Source organism: Octopus sinensis, linkage group LG18 (genome assembly GCF_006345805.1).
Source record: "Octopus sinensis linkage group LG18, ASM634580v1, whole genome shotgun sequence".
Classification (NCBI taxonomy): Eukaryota; Metazoa; Mollusca; class Cephalopoda; order Octopoda; family Octopodidae; genus Octopus; species Octopus sinensis.
Genome location: NC_043014.1, coordinates 37,377,210 through 37,401,442, shown reverse-complemented (window position 1 = coordinate 37,401,442; position 24,233 = coordinate 37,377,210). Strand labels below are relative to the sequence as shown.

The 24,233-nt window shown below is 39.9% G+C and overlaps 1 protein-coding gene across 2 annotated transcripts in view; it reads left to right on the top strand.

Moving 5' to 3' along the window:
• LOC115221243 (ankyrin-3-like) overlaps positions 1-24,233 on the top strand; it is an 85,236-nt gene that overhangs the window by 11,915 nt on the left and 49,088 nt on the right. Inside the window, exons 4-7 of one of the 2 annotated variants that reach the window (XM_036510884.1) lie at positions 1,292-1,445; positions 13,872-13,916; positions 19,613-19,648; positions 23,941-23,976. In XM_036510884.1, coding sequence (XP_036366777.1) covers positions 1,292-1,445; positions 13,872-13,916; positions 19,613-19,648; positions 23,941-23,976 — 271 coding nt within the window. The remainder of the gene's footprint in view (positions 1-1,291; positions 1,446-13,871; positions 13,917-19,612; positions 19,649-23,940; positions 23,977-24,233) is intronic. The other variant, XM_036510885.1, reaches the window with a different exon arrangement.

The following is a 24,233-nucleotide window of genomic DNA, read 5'->3' as shown; positions in this document are numbered from 1 at the left end:
GTGCAGGTTCGTAAGAAATAAAAACGTAGGATATTACGAGGCGTGGAGGGGACTGGAAGGAGATAGTAGGATTGAGGCAGTGTCAGATTCAAAACAGGAGGAAGCGTAAGATCAGTGGGCGGTTGATGAGCTGTGACGCTAGCAGCTTCTCTTTTCACAGTGAAAGCATATGAGGAGAAGGGGTAGGAAGGGGTGGTGGGGGAGGAGGAGGGAGTATCCGGTGTAGATGGTGAGAACAGTGTTCACCGGTATTGGTGGTGGGGGTGGGAGGGCGGGCGCACTGGCAGAAAGAAAGACCAGATTTGAGACGAGATGTTTTTGCGAAGTTTTTGTGAGTGAAAGTTTATATGCTTCAGCTAGCATTTGAGACGAAAGACAACGATAACGCTAATATATGGGGAAACAATAATAATAAGAAGGCTTGATGGTGATGATGATACTTGCAAAAACAATGAAAAGAGGAACAGGACTTAGCTGATATTTTTCATCCTGCGTATTGGCTAAGCCTGTGGAAGCGAGTTAAGGTGAGATATATACAGAGAGAGAGAGAGAGAGATTGATAACAAAGGGAGAAACCGACACCACATAGCGAGAGAAAGAGAGAGCGCGAGAGAGAGAGAGAGAGAGAGAGACATAGTGATAACAGAGGGACAAAACGACACCGCGCACTGGGAGAAGATGAGATTTAGGCGGCAGAAAGAAAGACAGGATTTGAGATGGAATGCTTTGCGATCGTGTGCATAAGTTTCTATGAGTGGAAGTTGGGAAAAGATGGGTTAGAGAATTAAGCGACAGAAAGAAAGACCAGATTTGAAACGAGATGTTTTTGCGAAGTTTTTGTGAGTGAAACTTTATATGCTTCAGCTAGCATTTGAGACGAAAGACAACGATAACGCTAATATATGGGGAAACAATAATAATAAGAAGGCTTGATGGTGATGATGATACTTGCAAAAACAATGAAAAGAGGAACAGGACTTAGGTGATATTTTTCATCCTGCGTATTGGCTAAGCCTGTGGAAGCGAGTGAAGGTGAGATATATACAGAGAGAGAGAGAGAGAGACAGTGATAACAGAGGGAGAAACCGACACCACATAGCGAGAGAGAGAGAGCACGAGAGAGAATATATATATATATATATATATATATACCACACCACACACACACACACACACACACACACACACACACACACACACACACACACACACACACTATAGAATCCTGTAAATCTATATTTAATCTCATTGTCTTTGACTTATATATTTTTACAATTTCTGTAACTTTCAGCAACCATCTTGAGGTGATGAGCTTAATGCTGAACTATGGGGCTAAAGTCAATATACAAAATGATGAAGGTCATAGTCCACTACATCTGGCCATTATTAAGAACTATATAAATCTGGTTAAGCCGTTACTTGAAGCTGCAGGAGACAGTGTTAAGGTGAGTCAATATATATTATCATCATCATCCTCATATGTCTACTTTCTCTGCTGGCATGCATTGAATGGGTTGACTGACTGGAACAGCTCTGAGAAACTCATACCTCCTAACATAAAACACTTTCCAGGTACCATCACTGTAAAGGTTGCTGTACCCATGACAAGATAAGTGAAACTGCTTATCCCTGCATTCTCACTGCTTCATTTGACAACTATACAGAACATCGGTCTGTTAAGAACCCTTGAATTTCTAAGGTCAGATCTTAACCCAGTTTCTTTGGCATATAGGTGTCTAACATCACAACACAGTTCATCCCTGTATGGGATGCTGGTCTGTTGCATGGTTAACTTACCAACCATAGCTGGAGCTAAGTGGTGTGAGCAGCTGAAATGAAGTGTTTGGAAATTGAAACCACAATCTTACAATTGTGAGTGTAACACACTCACCACTTGAGGCCATGAACCTTCTCTGTACAGAATGCACTCAGTACTTTTGTGTAGCACTACCACAAGGGTGGTTATTTTGTAAGGGAGAGTTAAACAAAGGGAGAGTAATGACTTCATGTGGAATAGGGAGAGAAATTGAAGTATGATGTGAGGAAGAGATTTGTTATTATGAGAGGATGGTAGCGGGTAGAGTAACAGAGGGGACGGTGCAGGTAGGTTGTATTGGAAAAAGCAGAGAAAAGGGAAAGGAAAAAGAGTTTAGTCTGGCATACGTACATACTTGTGCTCACCTTAAAATATGTATGTATCTAAATTTTGTACGACTCTTACTCTGTCTATTAGTCCCCCTTTTATTTTATTTTTTTTTACTTGCTCCTCCTCTTTCTCATATTTCTTGGCCCTCTCTTTCTTTAACTCCCACTATTTCCCACTCATTTATCTCCCCTGTACCTTTCTCTTAGATTTTTTTTCTAATTCTTCAATCCCACTGCCTTCCAGTGTGATTGTTATCAGCATTGCCTTACTGGCACCTGTGACTGGTGTTCAGCCAGCCACAATCTTTCCTTTTTGGTCTGATTGCTGACCACCAACACCCCTTATGTCCATCTCCTATGTTCCTGCCTTTAGGCTTTCACTTCATACATGCCAGCTCATTTGGATTTGTTCTCAGTTGAAAGACACCTGTTGTTATTTTCTTGCTGTTTGTATTCGTAATTGTGTACCATGTTTTCCGTTTTTTGTCTTTTTGTGAACCATATTCTCCGTCTTTTGTTGCTGTACATGTTTGCTAGCTTTTTTACAAAGGGGTCTAATGCTCTTAGCTTAGACATTTTTGGGGGCAACCAGATCAAACCATCTCAAGTGTAACTGCCCGAAATCGTTGTGACTTCTGGTACTTGACTGAAGAAAGAAGGCCACGAATGACCCATCTTTTTTGCCTGTCTTTCTAATTGTTGTTTCTCTCATCTGCCTCTTTGTATCGTCTATCTGTCCGAATGTTTTATTGTCCTCTACTCATTCCTTGGCAATACCTAGCCATATATACATATATGTGTGTGTGTGTGTTATGCAAATAAGAAGATAATATTTTTTCAAATGCAGAATTGCTGTTAGAACAACAGAAATACTGTGTAAATTACCCTCACAACACAGAAAAAATTGTCAACAACCAGCCATGGGACTCAAACCCACATCCCTCAAAGACTCCAACTGATTGTTTTACCATGAAGCTAAACTGCCTGCTAATGAATTCACCACTGAATTTAGATGCTAAACACTTTAGCTGTATGGAACAACCATGTGCATATAAATGTAAAGAAATATTAGTTCTTTTGTTAGAAGCACCGAAAATATGTATTCTATGATACAAATAAGATATTTTTTCAAATGCAGAAATATTGGGTTAAATTACCCTTACAAGGTGTATATACATTCAGAGTTTTGGGATAAAGCTTTCAGAAATAAGCCATTAAGTCAACTATTGATTCTGTGAAATATTCACGGGACCTGCTGTTGTACTTGTCTCCTTTCATACAAATATGTATGTATATATGCTTGTATATCTGCAGGTGTAGGTGTGTTTGACAGACAGGAGGGTGTATTTGTGTACATATCTATATACATAGCCCTATACATACATAACTCATAGGTATATTCAAGATTTTGTGGCGAATGTGAATGTGTTTATGGTTTATGTTTTGTGTATGTGTTTTTATTTGTATAAACGTCTATATATATATGCGAGGATGATTTTGACTACGCATTTATACGTATGTGTGTATATTTGTACATATGTATACATGTGTGGTTTTGTGTATCTGCATATGTATGTGCATGTGCATATAGAGATGTGTACATGAACATAATGATGCGTGCATGGGCACATATAGGTGTGTATGTGTGTGCGTATGTGTATGTATATAGGTGTACATATGCAGATTCAATGAACGAAGTTTTACTTTCACTATGCCTATTGGAGTAACTTCCCTTTATTCATCATTTTTTTTTTTCACATAGCGTTTTTGTCTTAATAACTGATGATATGCCAGAGCATGCTTCAACCCCGGCATCCGAAACTCTATATATTCATTTACTCATTTACTTGTTTCAGTCATTTGACTGTGGCCATGCTGGAGCACCGGCTTTATTCGAGGAAATCGACCCCAGGACTTATTCTTCGTAAGCCTAGTACTTATTCTATCGGTCTCTTTTGCCGAACCGCTAAGTTTCGGAGACGTAAACACACCAGCATCAGTTGTCAAGCGATGTTGGGTGGGGGAACAAACACAACACACAAACATACACATATATATATATACATATATACGACGGGCTTCTTTCAGTTTCTGCCTACCAAATCCACACACAAGGCTTTGGTCGGCCCATGGCTATAGTAGAAGACATTTGCCCAAGGTGCCACGCAGTGGGACTGAACCCAGAACCATGTGGTTGTTAAGCAAGCTACTTACCACACAGCCACTCCTACGCCTGGAGTATATATATATATATATGTGTGTATATCTCTAGCTATCTCTCTATCACTCTCTCTCTCTGTATATATATATATATATATATATATATATATATATTATATATATATATATATATAATATATATATATATATATATATATATATATATATACACATTACGTTATGTTATATAATTAGGGTTCAGTAAAATAATTTACTTTACCACACACTGAACTTTTAGAAATAGCAGCCAAAAAATCTTAGCTATTTCTTCTACTATAAGAACAATCTCCCAGACAATGTATACTCAAAAATAATTCACGCAGGTATGGAGGGAAAAATAACAAAAGATCACATGTACATTAATATTACTTAAGAACGTACGTTTCTAGATTAGTTGAATTTAAAGATCAACATTTCCTTCGTCAGCTCAAAGATTTCTTAGATTTGGATTTGAGAGCACTAAAGTACGAATGAGGCTTTGCATTCATCCCGCTTCCACCCACGTGAGTTATAGAGTAAACAAATTCCTATAGAGAGAACTGTAGTTGAAAAACAGGGAGAGAGAATTATATTATCAATAATAAGAGTTCAGTGTGTGGTGAAGTAAATTATTTTACTGAACCCTAATTATATAACGTAATGTTTTGTGGCACTTTGGGTAGGTGTCTTCTACTATAGCCCCGAGCCAACCGAAGCTTTGTGATTGAATTCGGTAGGTGGAAGTTACTGCCGTGTGTGTATGTGTGCGTATAGCTGCTCAGTGCCTCTCCGAAAGAGAGAGAGGGAATGTTTTAAATATACCTTAAATGGTCCTCTTACATACTGAACACTACTTGGTAAAATTAATTAATAATTAATTGATTTTACCCTTTTATTATTGATAATATAATTCTCTATCCCTGTTTTTCAACTACAGTTCTCTCTGTAGGAATTTTTTTACTCTATAACTCACGTGGGTGGAAGTGGGATGAATGCAAAGCCTCATTCTCCAAAGGTCTTAGTCACTTGTCATTACCTCCGTGAGGCCCAACATTCGATGGTCATGCTTCACCAGCTCATGCCATGTCTTGCTCGATCTACATCTTCCACAGGTTAGGGTGTGACATGTCACAAAGCTATCCTCATTCATATGCAGCACATGACTATACCAGTGCAGCCATCTCTCTTGCACACTACGTTTGATGCTTCTTAAGTCCAACTTTTCTCTCAGGGTGCTTGCACTTGGTTGTGTATGCACACTCACATTACATATCCAGTGGAGCATAGTAGCTTCATTTCTTACAAGCCTATGCATGTCTGCAGTAGTCTCAGCTCATGTTTTACTGCTATGTAGCATGGCTGTTTGTGCACAGGCATTATACAATCTAAATTCCACTCTGAGGAAGAGGCCCTTTGTTACCAGCAGATGTAGGAATTCACTGAACTTTGGTCAGGCTATTCTTATTCTAGCAGCTACACTCTCAGAGTATCCATCTCTGCTTCTGACTTGGTCACCTAGGTAATGGAAGCTATCAACTACTTCTGGCATATGAAGGGAGTTTTCTGTACTTCTTCAGTGTTTATTGCACCTGTGCATCTTCCACACACAAAAACTATCTTCCCATTTAACCTTCCTTTGATATTGCTGTGGCTTACATGTGTCCATAGCTTATACCTGATATATCTTATGGCGTTTCTACCTATACCTTTTCTACAGCAGGGCCATCTACCTGAAGGGATTTGTGATTTGTTTGCCTTCCTACTTACTAAGACATTGGTTTTTGCTAGATCCTTTTGATTCTAGACCTTGCTTCCACACTTGAAACGTCTTCTTTATTTCTGGTAGTGACTCAGAGTTTAGAGCAAGATAATCAGCATAGAGGCAGGGCAGCCTGTTCTTGATTCCTCTATTATTGCCTGGAGGACTATGATGAATAAGATGGGGTTTAGGACTGATCCTTGGTGAACCCCTACTTCTTACCCAGAATTCTTTACTATACTCTTGACAACTTTCACCTTACTGACAGCATCCCTGTGCTTGAATTATACAGCTCTTACCATCAATCGCCTATCCCTAGTTTCCGCAGTGACCACCAGATAAGAGATTGGAGGACCCTGTCAAAGGCTTTCTCATTTCAACAAAAGACATGTACAGAGGTTTATCTTTACTCAGAATTTCTCCTGCAACTATCTTACCAGAAATATAGCATCAGTGCTGCTTCCCCCTGGCACAAACCCAAACTCGCATTCATCTAAACTAACTCTCTCCTTAATTAGTTGGGCTGTGACCCTCTCAATGAATTTCATCATCTGATAACTCTGTGATTATTTCTATCTAATGTGTCATCTTTACTTACCTTTGTAACAGTTGACTAGGTTGCTGCTACAGCAGTCATTGGTGTGATTCCTTTGTGTATCACCTGGTTGGCTATATTGATGACTAGACTGTAGCCTATGCCACCAGATATCTTTAGCATCTCAGGAGTGATTCCTGATGGGCTGGGGGCTTTCCCCAATTTTCGTACCCTTAATTGCTTTATTTACCAAACAACTGTGAATACGAATAGCGCTGGTCCCTATGTTGGGTCAACATTTCGCAGACTCTCTTTCTCCACTCATTCTCTTCATTTCATAGTGGCATCTCCCAGTCTCTCTTTTGCAGCATCATTCAATGCAAGTGACCATCGTCCATATGGACACATTTCTCTCCAATGACATCACAATTTTCTCTCACACACCTGTCTTAACAATTTGAAACACACAAGTTTCCAGTCCTCACAACACAGAAGATTGGAAAATTTTTCATATATATCTATACACACACACACACACACACACACACCCCCCACACACCCACACACACACATACATACACACAGACACACATACACACTTATATATTCACACACACAACACATATATACACATATACACACATGAACACCAGTGGCGTGCGGTGACTTCCGGATTGGCATGCAATGAATTTCTCCCCCCTTTCTTCTCCCCCACCCCCGGGCAATTTTTCAGTAAAAAAATTTTCAAATTCTACGATTTACATATGGGAGATTCTGAATATGCATCACCCTGTATGACCTAGAAATTAAAAAAACGTCGCCCTGGTACTATTCAAGAAGAGGGGTCCCGTTGCGCGCGCATCCGCACTGGCTAGTCGTGACTAGTCGATCCTACGACTATCTAGCAAAGTAAATAAATTTTTTTAAACAAAATATATAAAACACAAAAACACAAAGTAAATGTTTTAAACAAAATAATAAAACACAAAAACACAAGTAAGGATCGACTAGTCATGACTAGCTGGCATGGATGCCTCGGGTGCACGCACCGGGACCACTCTTCTTAAATAGTACCCTTGATTTTTAAATTGTTTGCAATTCTCATCAGATTTGTTGAAATTCGAAAGTTCCATGAATTTAAACCTTCTAAGGATGAATATCTTGCTTTTAATTGGTCAACTATTGTACTGATAATTTTATTATAAGCATTTTATAATGTCGTGGGGCTCAATAGATATATTCTTGGATCTCTGAATTCCGATTCCTGCATTGACTCCATATTTTTCCCCTAACATATAAAAGATTGAAAAATTATCAAGTTTGTTTTCAAGTACAGTTCTAGTTTTATCTATTTATTACACTACGTCATGACTTTTACTCTGGAGGATGTTAAATAAGACGTCAGTAAAAGAAAAATCTCACTGAATACTTCTACCAAAAATAAGAAATCAGGAGCTTTTAAAGTGTGTAAAGAATCCAATTGCTGAATTTATGGTGGTATCACCCATGCTTCAGGATTTTCAATGATGTGCTCAAAAGGGCTGATTAATGAAATTATAATTTTCCTTTGTGGTAATAATAAGCGCGTGAGGAGTAATTCCATTGCTGTTGCCTTCGGAAATCTTTTTTTTAACAATGTTATCTAATGCATTAGCCCTTTTCGGTGTTGGTCTCCCACCGTATACAATTAATTATTTTTCCATCGAAGTCTCTTTTTGAAAAAACTATTTCTCAATATCGTTTATAACACACATTTCACTCATTTCGTAAAACTGTTCTTATATACGAACACACGTGGAAGCGCCGGCGTAAGTTGCAAGTCAATTTCAACAAAATGGAAAAAGAGACTGAGAGTGGGTATCATGCGGTCATCTCATAGCATGACATGCACTGAGAGAGAGAGGAAGGGGGTACAAAATATTATGAACGACCTTTCCTCTAGCATCTGTTTATCAAGTCACTAAGAGAGAGAGAGGAAGGAGGGACAAACTAACAAAGAGACAGAGAGGGAGGTTATGCGGGTCTTCCCACAGCATGACAAGCCACTAAGAGAAAGAGGAAGGGGAAATAATAAATTTCAAATGCCCTATCCTCTTAGAATGTCTTTTAAACAAGTCACTAAGAGAGAGAGAGAGGAAGGAAGACAAACTGAGACAGAGAGGGAGTGTCTGACATGCTGGTCTTCTCAATGCATGACTTCTCAAAGCAGAAGTACGAGTCACTGAAGAGGAGAAGGGGAGACAAAATATTTCCAAAACAACTGGACGGATTTTCTTTGAAACAAAGTAACTATTTTATCTAATTTTCCGATCATATGGATAAAAAAATCACAGGGCATGCAATGCATACCTTGCATACCTGGGAGTGCACACCCCTGATGCACACACACTCACACACAGATATACATACACACAGACACACACACTTATATATATATACACACACACACACACACACACATATATATACACATACACACGCATGCACGCACACACACACAATTATTTATATATATATATATATATCTATGATTACACAAGTCTGTACTTCTAAATCAAAGAAGTGCTGATTGTTTGCGTATATGTGATTCCGTGATTCGGAACCATTTTTATGCTAATTTCAAGTATGTCTTCAGTTTTCACCTATCACAGGGCAGATTCTCCATAAATGGCTGCTAAAGATAGATGATTTTTCTTGTCATTCATTGCCTTCTGTGGCAGACCTTTAGGTAAAAGTATGATGAATTAAGAACAATAATAAAAAAGATGTGGATAATGTATGTAGGCTACACAGTTAAGTGAGCTTACAAGAACAAGTCATAGTATTCAATTATTATTATTGTATTGTTTGTATTTTGGGATGGTCATCTTTTTTTCATTTTCATGCCAAATAGACACGTGCACTATTATTTGCTCTTCACTTGTTTATTACTCTTGCTATTTTAACCAACATCCAACGTCCAGAAACCTTTCGTCATACATCTGTAACTAACTCTTCAGCAACACTTCCTTATTTGTGTGTGCTCTTGTTCTGCTTATTCCATTCTGTTCTTCTATGATGTGACCCATCATATGTGACCCACGATAGAAAACAGAATGGAATAAGCAAACAAGAGCACACATGAATACGGAAAGTGTCACTGAAGAGGTCTTAGAATGGAATATGCAGAGCACACACAAATACAGTAAGTGTTGCTGAAGAGGTTACAGATATGTGACAAAAGGTTTCTGGATGATGGACATGAGTTAGAGTAAGAACAGTAATAAATGGGTGAAGAAACAATATAATAGTGCACGTATCTATTTGGCAAAAACAAAAAAGTATGACCATCCCCATATATAGCAATATCTTTCAACACATGGTTTCACACAAGGATTCTTGCAACACAAATTCATAAATGTAGAAATTATTATTCTAATTAATTTAATGCTATATTAATACACACGTATATTTTCATCAACATATTTCTTTTAAAACATTATACAAAGAGAAAAGATACTGGCTGATATACATGTGGCCTATACATAAGAATGCACAACACACACAATTGTGCATGTCTCTATGTATGAGTATATATTTATCTATATATACCACTATATATATATATATATATATATATATATATATATATATATATATATATATCAGTGTTGGTACACTGAAAGGTAGGTGTAGTGAGATTGTAGAGATGCTTGAGAGAAGACGGGTTGATGTATGCTGCATACAAGAGGTAAGATGGAGATGTGCTTCAGGTAGGGTCCTCACAGGCAAGGCACATAGGTATAAAGTCTTCTGGCAAGGTAACATGGATGGTGTAGGGGGTGTAGGCATTCTCCTTGCAGAGAAATGGGTGGATAAGGTCATAGAGATTGTCAGGGTTTGCGATAGAGTGCTTAAGCTCAGTTTAGTCCTACAGAGTGGCACAGCTACGATTATCCCTGCCTATGCCCCACATGCGGGGCTACCAAATGATCAGAAGGACCACTTTTATGATACCCTTCTACAGGCTACCTCAAAGACGAGTGGCAAAGACCTCATCTTTGTGGGTGGAGACTTTAATGGGCATGTTGGGCGGGAATCGGGTATATTCACTTGGGTACACGGTGGCCATGGTATTGGCACCAGAAATGATGAGGGAACTAGACTACTGGAATTCTGTGATGCATGTAACCTTTTAATCTGAAACACTAACTTCAGGAAGCCAGACTACCACCTTATAACCTATCAGTCAGGGGACTCCGCTAGCGAAATAGACTTCATCCTCACCAGACAGCGGGATGCAGGGTTGCTCTTAAATACAAAGACCCTCATCATAGGCTAATCATTAGTGACTTTAGGCTTGAGACCAGAAGGATACCAAGAAACAGACCAATCCAGAAAGGAAGGATTTGGAAGCTAAAGAACCCTTCACATGGTCAGAGATTTAGGGACATCCTCATCAAGAAATTTGATGTGAGGGATGAGGAGCTACAGACATCGGACATAGAAGGTAGCTGGAAATTCCTACGGGACAGCTTGCTGAGTGCCACAGACCAAGTCTGTGGATGGTGCAAAGTCCCTTCCAGACCTAAAGTTACATGGTGGTGGAATAGTACAGTAGACAAAGCCATTAGAGCAAAGAAACAGGCATGGAGAGCCTGGAGGGATGGGGGTAGCAGGGAACTGTACCAGGTAGCCAAAAGGGAGGCTGGGCGGCAGGTATACATAGCCAAAGATGTAGCAGAAAAGAAGTTTGCCAATGTCCAGCAATGTGAGGACCAAAGAACCGAGGTATTTCGGATTGCTAGACAGTGTGTGAGAGAAAATAGTGATGTTACAGGAGAGAAATGTATCCGTATGGATGATGGTGCACTTGCTTTTAATGATTGTGAAAAGAAAGAGGCTTGGAGAAGCCATTATGAAAGACAGCTGAATGTGGAGAATGAATGGGAGGAGGAGAGCCTGCCAAATGTTGACCCGGTAGAGGGACCAGCTATCCGAATAGACAGCTCCCTTGTAGTTAAGGCAATTAAGAGTATGAAACCAGGAAAAGCCCCTGGCCCATCAGGAATCACTGCTGAGATGCTTAAAACAACTGGTTGTGTGGGCTATGGCCTAGTCACCCGCATTGTAAACCAGGTAGTTCACAATGGAGTCATACCCAATGACTGGAGTAGCAGCACCATAGTCAACTGCTACAAGGGTAAAGGTGATGCTCTAGATAGAAATAACTACAGGGGTATTAAACTGTTGTATCAGGTGATGAAGGTCACAGAGAGGGTCATAACCCATCTCATTAGGGAGAGAATTTGCTTAGATGAGATGCAGTTCGATTTTGTGCCAGGCAGAAGCACCACTGATGCTATATTCCTGGTCCGACATAGCTAGGAGAAATACCTAGCTAAAGATAAACCCCTCTACATAGCTTTTGTGAACTTGGAGAAAGCCTTTGACAGGGTCCCCCGATCCCTTATCTGGTGGTCGATATGGAAACTGGAGATTGACGAATGGCTCATAAGGGCTGTACAGGCCCTATACAGAGGGGCTGTCAGCAAGGTTAGGATTGGCAATGAATATAGTGAAGAATTCAGGGTAGAAGTAGGTGTACACCAAGGTTCAGCCCTCAGTCCCCTTTTATTCATCATAGTCCTCCAGGCAATAACAGAGGAATTCAAAACAGGTTGCCCTGGGAGCTCCTCTATGCTGATGACCTGGCTCTCATAGCAGATCACTACTACCGGAACAAGAAAAGAAATTTGGGTGTGGAAGCAAGGTTTAGAATCAAAGGGCCTTAGAGTAAATGTAGCAAAGTTATAGTAAGCAGAAAAGGCGAAACTCAGCACACACCCCTCGAGCAGGTGGCCCTGCTTGATCTGTAGGAAAGGTGTAGGTAGAAACTCCATAAGATGTACCCACTGTAAGCTATGGATGCATAAGAGGTGCGCAGCAACATCAAAGGGAAAGTAACTGATAAGATAGCTTTCATGTGCGGCAGATGCACCGGGACAATAGACACCACAGATACTCTCAGAAACAGATTCCATCACACTCCAGGGGGGAGAACTAGAAGTAGTTGATAGTTTCCACTACCTAGGTGACCAAGATAGTTGTGGCGGTGGATGCTCAGAGAGTGTCACCACTAGAATACGAATAGCCTGGGCAAAGTTAGAAAGCTCCTACCCCTACTGGCAACAAAGGGTCTCTCGCTCAGAGTGAAAGGTAGATTGTATGATCCATGTGTGCGAACTGCCATGCTTCACGGTAGTGAAACATGGCCTGTGGGACTGCTGAGGACATGCGTAGACTTGAAAGAAATGAAGCTATCATGATCCGCTGGATGTGTAATGTCAGTGTGCACGCATGACAGAGTGTAAGCACCCTGAGAGAGATGCTGGACATAAGAAGCATCAGATGTGGTGTGCAAGAGCGACGCTTGCGATGGTATGGTCATGTACTGTGGATGGATGAGGAGAGATGTGTGAAGAAGTGCCACTCCCAAACAGTTAAAGGTATCAGGGGTAGAGGTAGACCCAGGAAGACATGGGATGAGGTATTGAAGCATGACCTCAGAGCGTTGGGCCTCAGAGGCAATGACGAAGGACCGAGATCTCTGGAGATATGCTGTGACTGCAAAGACCCGGGCTGCTTCCTGCACCAGCTCCGCATAGTCCCAGCCCATTCAAAGTACCTTGGATTTCAGAACAACCCGCTGTGCTGGAGGAGACCTATTGAGTCAAGTACATGAACATCGAAATAAATATCAATGGAAATAGTAGTTGTGATACCTGTGCTGGTGACACATAAAAAGCACCATCCAAACGTGGCCGATGCCAGTGCCGCCTTGACTGGCTTCTGTGCCGGTGGCACGTAAAAAGCACCATCCGAACGTGGCCGATGCCAGCGCCGCCTTGACTGGCTTCTGTGCCGGTGGCACGTAAAAGTGCCGTCCGAATGTGGCCAATGCCAGCACCACCTTGACTGGCTTCCGTGCTGGTGGCACGTAAAAGCACCAACCGATCGTGGCCGCTACCAGACTCGTCTGGCACCTGGGCCGGTAAAACGTAAAAAGCACCCACTATACTCACGGAGTGGTTGGCGTTAGGAAGGGCATCCAGCTGTAGAAACATTGCCAGATGAGCCTGGTGCAGCCTCCTTGCTTCCCAGACCATGGTCGAACCGTCCAAGCCGTGCTAGCACAGAAAACGGATGTTAAACGATGATGATGATGATGATCTCACTTCCTTTTCTCCATAGGTATGCATAAGAAACACTGATGACACTCAGGCAAGAATATTCCAGGTAAGTAACCATCAACCTGTGTTATTAATATTTATTAATTGCATTGTTTTTCACTTAGAAAAAAATATTTAAAACATTTACCACACACACACACACAGTAATTTATAAATATCTATGATTACACAAGTCTGCAATTTTAAATGAAATAAATTATGATTGTCTACTTATAGGTGATTCTGAACCATTTTTCATATACTGATTTCAATAATGGTTTTAAACCTTTGCCTATTACATACAGATTTTTTCATAATGTTTGGTAAGATATGATTTTACTGGTTTTTTGTTGCCTTTTGTGGCAGACTTCCAGGTAAAAGTATAATGAAATTAAGAACAAAAGACGAGATCAATAATAAGAAATGATGTGAATAACATATGTAGGCCAGCAATTTGATTGAGCTTCCAAGAAGTTCTAATATCATTCAACCACAGTACTGGCTGAATATATTTCTCAAGTCCACCATTTCATCAAACACAGCAGCTTCCAAGCTTCACCACTAATTCAGTTCTCAACTAAATTGCAAACTGTTAATAGTTTTAAAGAGGGACCTCCTCAGCTATAGTTTGGCATAAATAGTTGAGAGTTGGTTCAGTAGAAAGAAAGTTACATTAAAATATAATGTGACCTCAAATTGGGTGGGGAGAAGTAGGCAGATATTCATCTTCAATTAACATAAATTTTAAAATTTTATATTTAAAGTATACTTTTGTTAGTCTAAATGATAGAAAAATGCACGAGGAATTGAGAATCGCTAGTTGCAATTGAACAAAAATGAGTAGAAAAAGAGTTATGAAGTAAAATGTTACGAAATTTCACGTCAGTAAGGAAGAAGGGAGTAATGCTTAAGCAATAAGAATAAAGAATATATTTCTAAATGATGTTTACTTTCTAAGGCAGTGAGCTGGTAGAAACGATAGCGTGCCAGGCGAATGCTCAATGGTATTTCATTTGTCTTTACATTTTTTAGTTCAATTTCAGCGAGGTCGACTTTGACGTACAGATTATTTATTAATTTTTTTCAACTAAACACTTTCGAACTTCCGATACTGGTAGAATATGTCACATAGAACAGGGTTTTATTCTTAATGTTTTTGATAAAATTTTGTATTATAGAAGCGGCATTTCATCTGTATTTACGTTCTGAGTTCAAATTCCGCAGAGGTCGACTTTGCCTTTCATCCATTTGGATCTATTCAATTAGACATACACATTATTTAATTAATTTCTTTTAACTAAACACTTTCAGACTTCTGATTCTGGTAGAATGTGTCACATAGAATAGTTTACTCTTTACGTTTTTGACAAAATCTTGTATTTTAGAAGTTATTTCGTCAGAAGTTACAGAGTGACAATGGACAAATTCGTGTTAGATAAGTGCCAATACATGCAATCTCAGCTTTCGACTTACTTTCTAACTTCTGCCGATGATATATATATATATATATATATATATATATATCAGTGCTGTAGTCAGTGCGGTGGGCACATGACAAACACCATCCGATCGTGGCCCTTCGCCAGCCTCATCTAGCACCTGTGTCGGTGGCACATAAAAACACCATCCGAAGACCCGGCAAGACTAGTCAGGCCATAACCCATGGCCCCTACCTGGGACGTAGTCAGTCCACCTGTGCATACCTTCCTTCTTGTGACACTTGTGAAGACCTGTTGAGGCAAGTGAAAATCAAAACAAATCAAAATAGATGAACATCAATGGAATTTGTATCCTTGTGGCACACAAGAAAACCATCCGAACGTGGCCGTAGCCAGTACCGCATCGACTGGCCTCTGTGCTGTGGGCACGTAACAAGCACCATCCGATCGTGGCCGTTTTGCCAGCCTCATCTGGCACCTGTGTCAGTGGCACATAAAAACACCATCCGAGCGTGGCCGTCTGCCAGCCTCGTCTGGCACCTGTGTCGGTGGCACATAAAAAACACCATCCGAGCGTGGCCGTTTGCCAGCCTCGTCTGGCACCTGTGTCGGTGGCACATAAAATCACCCACTACACTCTCGGAGTGGTTGGCATTAGGAAGGGCATCCAGCTGTAGAAACACTGCCAGATCTGACTGGACTGGTGCAGCTTTCGGGCTCCCCAGACCCCAGTTGAACCGTCCAACCCATGCTAGCATGGAAAGCGGACGTTAAATGATGATGATGATATATATATACATATTACATAACTTCAGGAAACCGACAAGCCACCTGGTCTTGGCGGTGGCTATCCCTGAAAGGGAGGGCGGAGGTAGCCAATGTGTTTATCGCATCGGTTATCACCTACCGCCTTTCCGTCGTTCCTTGCCCTGATTCGTGGTTGATCAAGTTGGAAAGACAGCTCTTTTACTTCTTGTGGAAGGGCGGGAAACCACTTGTGAAACGCTCTACTTGCTGTCAACAACCATTAAAGGGTGGGCTAGGGATGCCTTGGCTGATGATGCGCAGACATGCGCTGAGGTTAAGACATCTGTGGCTCTACCTGGATGGTGAACGGGTGTGGTCTCGCTAGCAAAACTGATGTTTTCCCAAGTTCACTAGTTTCGGTGGATGGGAAACCTGGCTGAATCGTAGATCGAAACTAGGCACATGGTACACGGAGTGTCGCAAGGCTCTCCTGCTATTCCGTCGCTCGGCAACGCCTGCGGTGGGGTTTCACCACATTCTTCTATAGAGGGTTGGTAGAGGCGGAATGTGAAGATACCTTGGGGGAAACCCTAGGTCTCGACGATAATCAGCTGGCCAGTCTGTTCCGACATACGTTCGAGCCGAAGACACTGGACAACTTCCAGAAGTCTCTGGCATGGCAATGCTACAGAGGAGCTCTACCTGTTCGGGATAAACTCGCAAGGCACGGTGGCCAAGACAGTCCGATATGTCCAAGATGCGAGCGGGATAGGGAAACCGTCCCGCACGCTATTGTTCGGTCGTGTCTGAGGTGTGGGTTTATGCCGAACAGCTGTTGTCAAGCACATGAAGAGTACAGCTGTCGACTGAATCGATTACAAAAATTGACCCACCAGATTTCCTCGCGAAAGAAGGTAAGATTTGTTTTCTCGTTGTAGTAGCAATTGCGAAAGAGGTGATATGGAAGACGAGAATGAAAGGTTTACGGTCAGGCAAGTTCATCTCCGGCCCTGGTTTGATGAATTATTTCATCTTTCACCTGAAAAGGAAGATAGGGCTGGAGAGAAAATGCCTGACTAAGAGAGTGTATGAAGAACGATGGAAAGATGTAGCACGAAAGTTGCGAGTGGATGATACCACATAAATGTAAAACTAGACGAAACCAATGTATCAGTGGGCAGGCGGGGCTCGTGGGGTCCGAGCTAAACCCGCTCCCACTCCATCCGTAATGTCTTCCGGTCTGTTCCCCATTCGATTTTTTTCTATTTTTTGTAATTTCTGTAAATTTTTAAATTCGCCTTTTTTGTAAACCCATTCGTATATCTGACCCCACATCAGATTGTATTGTCCCCTCTATGTTCGCCCCTTGTGGGTAATAATAAAACAACATGGTTTGAAGTCGGTCGTGTTTTTTTACGCTCTGTAAAATTCGGTTAAAAAAGAAAAAAGAACAAAAAGTGAATTGTGGTTGTTGCGGAATTGGAATGTCGGTTGGTGCGGTTTCGCGTCGCACTGGTTCTGTGTGTCGCACTGTTTCGGTTCGGGCGGCCGTTTTTCGGTCTGAGGCGACTTTGAGCCGCCTCTACCAAACGGATGAGATGGAAGGGAGAAATCTCTCTGAAATTTCATCGACATCTGAGGAGGAAGCGGTGGAAAAGATGGAAAGCACCTACGCAGGAGTGACGAAGAGGTCAACGGAAAAAGAGATAGACCTGGCTAGGTTGACGGGCTTCCAGGAGTTCATGAGGGAGGAGGAGAACGGAGAGGTCGAGCTGTTGCCTCCAGCAGGGTGCGGAGACTGGTTCAGTCGTAGAACCATTAAATATAAAGTATATATGAATGGAGGTAGAAAAATGAAAGTGATTAATATGGAAGCAATTGAAGAGGCTCTCAAACAGACAGGAGAAGAAATCGTGTACATGACAAAAGGACTAGAATATGGAACTATAATGGTACAATTTAGAAGCGAGAAAGTTGCCAGAAATATAGCAGCCAAGGTGGTGAGGACAGAAAAAGTTTACTTGTTCCCCTCGTACTTAAATAGAAGGACTACCAGAATTAGGGTGGAAGGAATACCTCCACACCTAGAGGGCGAATATATAATGGCTGCAATAATCAAAGGAAACGAAGATAAAGTGGACATCCTCCACGCCATTATGAAATATGAAGGCGTGAGAGGTGCCACACTAGAAATGAACATTCAGACGGAGGCGGAAGTAATAGGAAAACTTACGGACAGTATAAAAACTGGGAATATTATTATGAGAGTGTGGGTGGAGGGTAGGGCGCCCAGGTGCTACAAGTGTGGCCTGAGGGGTCACATAAGAGCCTACTGCCCTCCCCCACCAAAGGAAAAAGAAAAGGAAATCATTGCGGAAGCCCCAAAAGTGGAAGAAACTAAAGAGAACCAAACAGAAAAGGAAACGACAGAAGAAGAGGAGATGCAGCAAGAGTGGGAAGAAGGGAGAAAGAAGAGAAAAAGAGAGAAAAAGAAAGACAGTGCGAAGCCCCAACCCACCCCAACACCACCCACACCCTTGGAGTCCCATCCTTCCCCTGCAAACAGCGATTCCACCCACTCCCCGCCTACGAGAAAAACAAAAACAGACACACAGAACAAAGAAAGTCCCAAGACCCACTTTTTATGTGTTATAAATGGGAAAGACACACAAAACGTAAAAAAAAGGGTGTTAACCAATTGGTACGAACATGAAGATTGTAGCTACATGGCTGTGGATAGTGATGATACGGGTATATTGATGAGAAGGTTGGAGGAAGAGGGTGTGTGTTGGAAGTCAGTGCAAAATTGATAGAGAGGGCTAAAAGAAAAACGAACATTGTGATAGGTAAACAAGGAATGCTAATTGGAAATGGGTGAAGAAGGACAGGTAAGTGATGCTGGCGGATGGGGCCGTCGGCATCGCTTTCATATATCATTTTCATATTCCATTTTGCTCATATATATGTAATTGTGATGTTCTATGTCTCCAATGTTTGTAACGTCCCCTCTATGTAGCCCCTAGTGGGTAATAAAGAAATCAGATTTGAACACATGGAGGAAAGCACCTTCAAAAAGTGTCGTGGTGTGACTATTAAAAGGTATCTAATCAGAGGTGGTAAATTCGCCACAATAGAAGGAAGATTCGAGTCAACGGAGCGTGCAAGGGAGTACTCGACTCGAACTTGCAAAGTGGAAATATTTTATTTTTACCTTTATATCTGGGATGTAGGACATCCCTAAAAAAAAATTTTTAATGCCCCCCCCCCCCCCCCAAGTAGAGGTAGGCTGGATTGTAGCCACACTTCTATACAAGAGGGAGGACAAGATACAATTGATCGAAATTAGAAAAGACGGGCTAACAATTCCAGTCTGTTATATATTTTGAGTATTGTTATCACTAGCAATATCAAGATATAACTTTGTATTTTGTATTTTATGCGTAGATGTATATATATAGATGTACATGTTATATGTACACATATATATACACATGCACTAGCACTATACTCGGCAACGACGGGTCCTTAATGCTAGTATATCTATATATATATATATCTCACTTCCTTTTCTCCATAGGAATTCCGAGGATATGATGAACAAGTAATACACCATGTAAGTAACCATCAACCTGTGTTATTAATATTTATTAATTGCATTGTTTTCACTTAGAAAAAAATATTTAAAACATTTACACACACACACACACAAACACAGTTATTTATAAATATCTATGATTACACAAGTTTGCAATTTTAAATGAAATAAATTATGATTGTCTACTTATAGGTGATTCTGAACCATTTTTCATACTGATTTCAATAATGGTTTTAATCTTTGCCTATCACATACAGATTTTTCATAAATGTTTGGTTAAAATATGATTTTACTGGTTATTTTGTTGCCTTTTGTGGCAGACTTCTAGGTAAACGTATAATGAAATTAAGAACAAAAGACGAGATCAATAATAAGAAATGATGTGAATAACGTATGTAGGCCAGCAATTTGATTGAGCTTCCAAGAAGTTCTAATATCATTCAACCACGGTACTGGCTGAATATATTCTCAAGTCCACCATTTCATCAAAGACAGCAGCTTCCAAGCTTCACCACTAATTCAGTTCTCAACTAAATTGCAAACTGTTAATAGTTTTAAAGAGGTCATCTCCTCAGCTATAGTTTGGCATAAATAGTTTGAGAGTTGGTTCAGTAGAAAAAAAGTTACATTAAATTATAATGTGACCTCAAGGTGAGTGGGGAGCAGTAGGCAGATATTCATCCTCAATTAACATGAATTTTAGAATTTAAAATTAAAAGTATACTTTTCTTAGTCTTAAATGATAGAAAAATGCACGAAGAATTGAGAATCGCTAGTTGCATTGAACAAAAATGAGTAGAAAAAGAGTTATGAAGTAAAATGTTACGAAATTTCATGTCAGTAAGGAAGTAAGGGAGTAATGCTTAAGCAATAAGAATAAATAATATATTTCTAAAATGAATGTTTACTTTCTAAGGCAGTGAGCTGGTAGAAACGATGGCGTGCCAGGCGAAATGCTTAACGGTATTTCATCTGTCTTTACGTTTTTTAGTTCAAATTTCAGCGAGGTTGACTTTGATATACAGATTATTTAATTAATTTTTTTCAACTAAACACTTTCAAACTTCCGATACTGGTAGAATATGTCACATAAACAGGGTTTATTCTTAATGCTTTTGATAAAATTTTGTATTTTAGAAGCGGTATTTCATCTGTATTTTAATAATAATCAATTATTATTATGGTATTGTTGTATTTGGTCATCTTTTTTTCATTTTCATGCCAAATAAACACGTGCACTATATATTTGCTCTTCACTTGTTTATTACTCTTGCTATTTTAACTAACATCCAACGTCCAGAAACCTTTCGTCATACATCTGTAACTAACCTCTTCAGCAACACTTTCCTTATTTGTGTGTGCTCTTGTTCTGCTTATTCCATTCTGTTCTTCTATGATGTGACACATCATATGTGACCCACCATAGAAGAACAGAATGGAATAAGCAGAGCAAGAGCACACATGAATACGGAAAGTGTCACTGAAGAGGTTTTAGAATGGAATAAGCAGAGCACACACAAATACAGTAAGTGTTGCTGAAGAGGTCACAGATGTGTGACAAAAGGTTTCTGGACGATGGACATGAGTTAGAGTAAGAACAGTAATAAATGGGTGAAGAACGAATATATAGTGCACGTATCTATTTGGCAAAAAAACAAAAAAGTATGACCATCCCCATATACAGCAATATCTTTCAACACACGGTTTCACACAAGGAATCTTGCAACACAAATTCATAAATGTAGAAATTATTATTCTAATTAATTATTAATGCCATATTAATACACACGTATATTTTCATCAGCATATTTCTTTTTAAACATTATACAAAGAGAAAAGATTCTGGCTGATATACGTGTGGCCTATACATAAGAATGCACAAATACACACATGTGTCTGCATGTCTCTATGTATGAGTATATATTTGTCTATATATGCACTATATATATATCTCTTTATATATATAAAACTGAGAAAGTGTGTCTGTCTGTCTCTGTGTTTCCCTAAAACTTGAGAACTACACAACCAATTTCATTCAAACTTTACTCATGCCTTACTTAGGGTCCGGAGAGTGTCATCGGCAAAAATAACTTTTAACTTTTAGCCTAGGGCGAGCCCACAGCAATATCATATCTTCCCCACTACGATTTCCTGAAACTTGAGAACTACACAACCAATTCCATTCAAATTTTATACATGCCTTACTTAGGGTCCATGTATTTTCATGGGCAAAAAAATGTTCAACTTCTTGCCAAGAGCGAGCCCATAGCAATATCATATCTTCTCCACTATTTCAGTATTACGTGTTAAAAGTGAAACAAAAACGTTTCTCTATTTTATGTCAGATACTTTCACTTTAACAATAAAAATAATAATAACAATTGAATTATATGTAGTAAGTAATAATTAAAATCAAACTAAAGTATAATATAATTGTAACATAACAAAAGTAAAAATAGCAATTGGTATAAAATTGCATCAATGATTTGAACTTGAATAAGTGGTTTCACATAAATGGGAATAAATTAAACATAAAATTAGCGTGCAGAAATGGAATTGTCCAGATGGATAATAAAAAATTAAATTAAAGAAAAGACTATTGTCTATAAAGTATACGATGTAGAGAAAAATAAGATTTGAGCACATGGCGGAACGCAAATCGCGTGTGTAGTGAGTTATTACAATTTTCCTTAGTGTATATTTTCTCCGTTATATTCTACTGTGTGTCTACCTGTCTTTGTTTATTGCTGTACAACTGTTGAAGTCAGCCTTCGCGCGAGGACTTCGTGGTGGTGTTCCCCCTCCGTGGGGGAAAAAAAATATCACTTATCTTGGTTGTGCCAAGGGCTTGTTAAGCCAGTTGTTCGAGATAGAATCCCCCATCTCATATTCTCCCGTGACTAGTGAAGAAGAATCTCCGGTGGTGTCGCCAAAGAAAAAAGAGGCGGTGTCACCAAAGAAAAAAGAGGCGGTGGCGCCAAAGGAAAAGGAAACCCCTGCACCAGCACCAGCACCAGCGAAAAAATTCTCAGAAGTAGCTGGTAAGAAAATCAAAAAAATAAACGTCAAAGACTTAAAGAAATATGCGGACTGTATTACAAAAGAGGGCACGGAAGTGACAGTGGTCACAAACGCCCAAAAACATGAAGAAATCGAAAAAAGAAGAATAATCTATAAGACCTTTAATACGACAAGCAAAATGATACAAAAAATTGAGGAAAAAAAAATCGAGAATTGTTTAAAACCATTAATGGACAAGATCACATACATCAACAGAGGAAAGAGATACGGCACAGTAGAGGTGCGTTTCACAACAGAGGAGATAGCTAAAAAACTGTCTATGGAGCCAATAAAAGCGGAGAACATTGTTCTCCTCCCCTTGTATAGAGGAAAAAGAACATCAAAAATCACGATGAATAACATTCCGCCAGAGGCAGATGCCGAATGTCTGGTGGCAGCAGTCATGGTAGGCCTGGGGGAAAAAATAAACATCCTCCAGGCCACAGTAGAGGAGGAGGAATTCTGGAAAGGGCAGCGGATAGTAATAGCCATTCAGGCAGAAATTCAAACACTGGAGGAGATTCCAGAAACTCTAAAAATAAGTGAAGAAGATAGAGTAACAGTTTTCGTAGAGGGCAGAAAGCCGAGGTGCTTCGGCTGCGGTAAGAAGGGTCATGTAAGGGCGGAATGCCAACCCCAACCCCAACCCAAACCGCAGGAAGCACCTCAGCCAGGTTGTGTTGTCCCCTCTATGTTCACCCCTAGTGGGTAATAATAAAACACATGGAGGAAAGCACCTTCGAAAAGTGTCGTGGTGTGACTATGAAAGCTATCTAATCAGAGGCGGTAAATTCGCCACAATAGAAGGAAGGTTCGAGTCAACGGAGCGTGCAAGGGAGTACTCGACTCGAACTTGCAAAGTGGAAATATTTTATTTTTACCTTTATATCTGGGACGTAGGACATCCCTAAAAATTTTTAATGCCCATCTCCCCACCCCAAAGTAGAGGTAGGCTGGATTGTAGCCACACTTCTATACAAGAGGGAGGACAAGATACAATTGATCGAAATTAGAAGAGACGGGCTAACAATTCCAGTCAGTTATATATTTTGAGTATTGTTATCACTAGCAATATCAAGATATAACTTTGTATTTTGTATTTTATGTGTAGATGTATATATATAGATGTACATGTTATATGTACACATATATATACACATATACACATGCACTAGCACTATACTCGGCAATGACGGGTCCTTAATGCTAGTATATCTATATATATATATCTCACTTCCTTTTCTCCATAGGAATTCCGAGGATATGATGGACAAGTAATGTACGATGTAAGTAACCATCAACCTGTGTTATTAATATTTATTAATTGCATTGTTTTCACTTAGAAAAAAATATTTAAAACATTTACACACACACACACACAAACACAGTTATTTATAAATATCTATGATTACACAAGTTTGCAATTTTAAATGAAATAAATTATGATTGTCTACTTATAGATGATTCTGAACCATTTTTCATACTGATTTCAATAATGGTTTTAATCTTTGCCTATCACATACAGATTTTTCATAAATGTTTG